Raw genomic sequence first — 2,481 nt, 5'->3', positions numbered from 1 at the left:
GGCACACCCTGGAGTATCCTCCATTGGCCCAGCCCGACGCTGGTGGTGTCTAGCCATGAGCTGGCATCGCTCTTCACATACAAAGAACTGTGCAAAGTCGCTAGAGTAATGTTAAATGTAATGTGGTTATAACTGGTGTATGCAGGTTGCGCCACTAGAATCAAATTCCCTGGTGGGCCTAAACTACCCCGGTCCGTTGCTGCCTCCCTACATTCTTTCATCTGCTATAGTGATGGTTTCCCCAGGGGATACTTGCTGGGCGTAACCTGTAGCAGACAAATAGGATCATTGGCGCCCTATTTAATATGGTAGCAGAGGACATGTGCCGATCACTTAAGAGAATAGTACAACAGTAATAAATGCAGAAATCACAGTGATCTCACCCAAAGGGTGTGATAGGTAAAGAAATGGCAAGAAGTCATCAAGATTTACATGTATAGGATTTATTTGATGGTATGTACATGTATTAGGAATAGGCCGAGTCCACGGCTGCTGTCCAGGTCTTATCCGCAGCATAGCCAGGACCTCTTCCTGCGTATCTTTAGGTTTTTCTCTTCTTTTATTTTAATCCTCTCTCTCCTCCTGTTTAACCACAGCCTGACTTCCTTGCTTTTTTCTTCTCTCTCTCTCTTTATTTGACTCCTGGTCCTGGTCTTCTCTTTTCTTATTTTTAGCCAGGAGCGGAATCTCCAGAATCGTTTTTTTTTTAATATCTCTCTCTTTTTCTCCTGCAAGGTTATAGGCACAGGGTCCCGAATGCGTCCTTGGGCATCCACAACGTTACTTTTTTTAGTGATGTTCTTGATGTGGCTTACAGTCTGCTCTGTGGTCTTTTTCAGTACTGTGATGATACCTATATGTTGTTGAGGGATTTCTTCCTTATGACTGATCTCCTCTTCTGGCTTGTCCTCTGATATCACAATCTCTGGAACATCTACAATGTAAAAGGGAAGACATGAGAATCCACATGTGTTATGAGAAGCTATACCTGCTGCTCCATAGACAGAATACAGGCCGCCATAAACAGCAGCCAATATTCTACTAACAGATTGAAAGGGTGAAAGTATAAAAAATAACAGTGTACAAGGTAAATGACAGCGATACCACCTTCTATAATACAAGTGTACGGCCACCATTTAGAATCTAGATCTTAGACCCCCCTCCCCCTTTATGGTATAGTAATTATTACCTGGTATAAGGACAACCACTTCTTCTAAATCAGCACTTTCTGGCTGCTGGCGGTGACGTCTGCGCCGACACCAATATATCACGCTGTGAAACAAAGTAAAATCCTTACATAAACTTATATAGATATCACAATTCATTTACCTATTATCCCTTATTATCTGTATATAGCCTGGGAATGGCTGCAATAGTTGCTGCGCCCCCTATAGTTCTGATAGTAAACTACATGTCAGCTCTATATTATATCTATATTACACTGGAATAGCCAGAATTCCTAAATCTTTCCTTTTTCATCCCCCTCAAGGCTTCATGTCTCGCTTTGTAGAAGAGATCCCATAACCCCAGAACCCCCTATAACTATCAAAACATATAATGAGCAGGAACTTACCAGAAAATGGTGACAGCAACGGCCACAATCACCCCTATAACTCCACCAATGAGACCTCCGCCTGGTAATAAACAAAGACAATTATTATTAGTATATGTTATTTATTACTATTAGGAATATATATATTTGTATATAATAAACATCATTGTGATAGTAACTACTCACTGTTATGGCCTCCGTTATAGTTGATGGGAATCTCCATCCCCGAATCCCCGATCACTGTCAAGAAAGGAAAATCCAGACATTAAATACATTTCCCAGCTACAGAAATACAATGTCCATTTAGTTCCTTCAATATGAAGCCATTACCTGATGACTCCGTCATCTCTTGCCCGAAGTACAAACTACACATGGATAAAAACACCAGAACTCTCTGTAGCTCCATCCTCTCCGACCGGCTGCAAACTACAGAGTGACTCCAGTGCATCCTGGGCGCATAGAACCTGTCACAAAGCGTCTATGATGACATCACAATGCTTTCCTAAACATAGCATTGTGATGTCATCAGTCACCTGATCTGTACTGTGAAGTTGTGTACACGTTGTTGTCATAGTAACATGGAGATAAGGATGAGCAATGTATGTAGGAAGGAGATTGTTATCTACAGAGCAGTATGATGGATTTTTTTAATATAATTATATATTATATAATGTTACTAACACTGCAACATAACATCAGTCATATTGGGGACATGTTCTCTGTTGGACCAATTGTAGTTCATAATGACAAAAAAAATAAAAAAAAATAAAAAATATTCATAAGTTCCATGTTATGCTGCTAAAATAGAGTTGTGTAATGGATTATATTTCCAGCACAGCATGTGAATACAGACATACCGGTGTACTGAGACACTACAAGTCCCAGCCTTCACTAGATATAAAGGAATATACACTGCACCAGTAATATAC

The 2,481-nt window shown here is 40.3% G+C and overlaps 1 protein-coding gene across 1 annotated transcript; it reads right to left on the bottom strand.

Annotated features, from left to right (window-relative positions):
• Positions 1–447: 447 nt before the first annotated feature.
• LOC138793862 (uncharacterized) lies at positions 448–1,969 on the bottom strand. The gene is made up of 5 exons (XM_069972579.1): positions 1,883–1,969; positions 1,739–1,792; positions 1,574–1,634; positions 1,190–1,272; positions 448–934 (listed from the first exon to the last, which is right to left on the bottom strand). The coding sequence occupies exons 1-5, from the start codon at positions 1,956–1,958 to the stop codon at positions 504–506; spliced, it is 705 nt and encodes a 234-aa protein (XP_069828680.1). The 5' UTR covers positions 1,959–1,969; the 3' UTR covers positions 448–503.
• Positions 1,970–2,481: the final 512 nt, after the last annotated feature.

This window comes from Dendropsophus ebraccatus, chromosome 5 (assembly GCF_027789765.1).
Source record: "Dendropsophus ebraccatus isolate aDenEbr1 chromosome 5, aDenEbr1.pat, whole genome shotgun sequence".
NCBI classification, from domain to species: Eukaryota; Metazoa; Chordata; class Amphibia; order Anura; family Hylidae; genus Dendropsophus; species Dendropsophus ebraccatus.
This window is presented reverse-complemented; position numbering and strand designations above follow the sequence as displayed.

Bases quoted from the DNA above. Each gene is read 5' to 3' on its own strand.
- LOC138793862 (XM_069972579.1), bottom strand. From the start codon at position 1,958: ATGGAGCTACAGAGAGTTCTGGTGTTTTTATCCATGTGTAGTTTGTAC. The intron at 1,635-1,738 runs GTGAGTAGTTAC...GTTTATTACCAG, and splicing joins CTATAACGGAGGCCATAACA to GCGGAGGTCTCATTGGTGGA. The intron at 935-1,189 runs GTAATAATTACT...TTTACATTGTAG, and splicing joins AGTGGTTGTCCTTATACCAG to ATGTTCCAGAGATTGTGATA.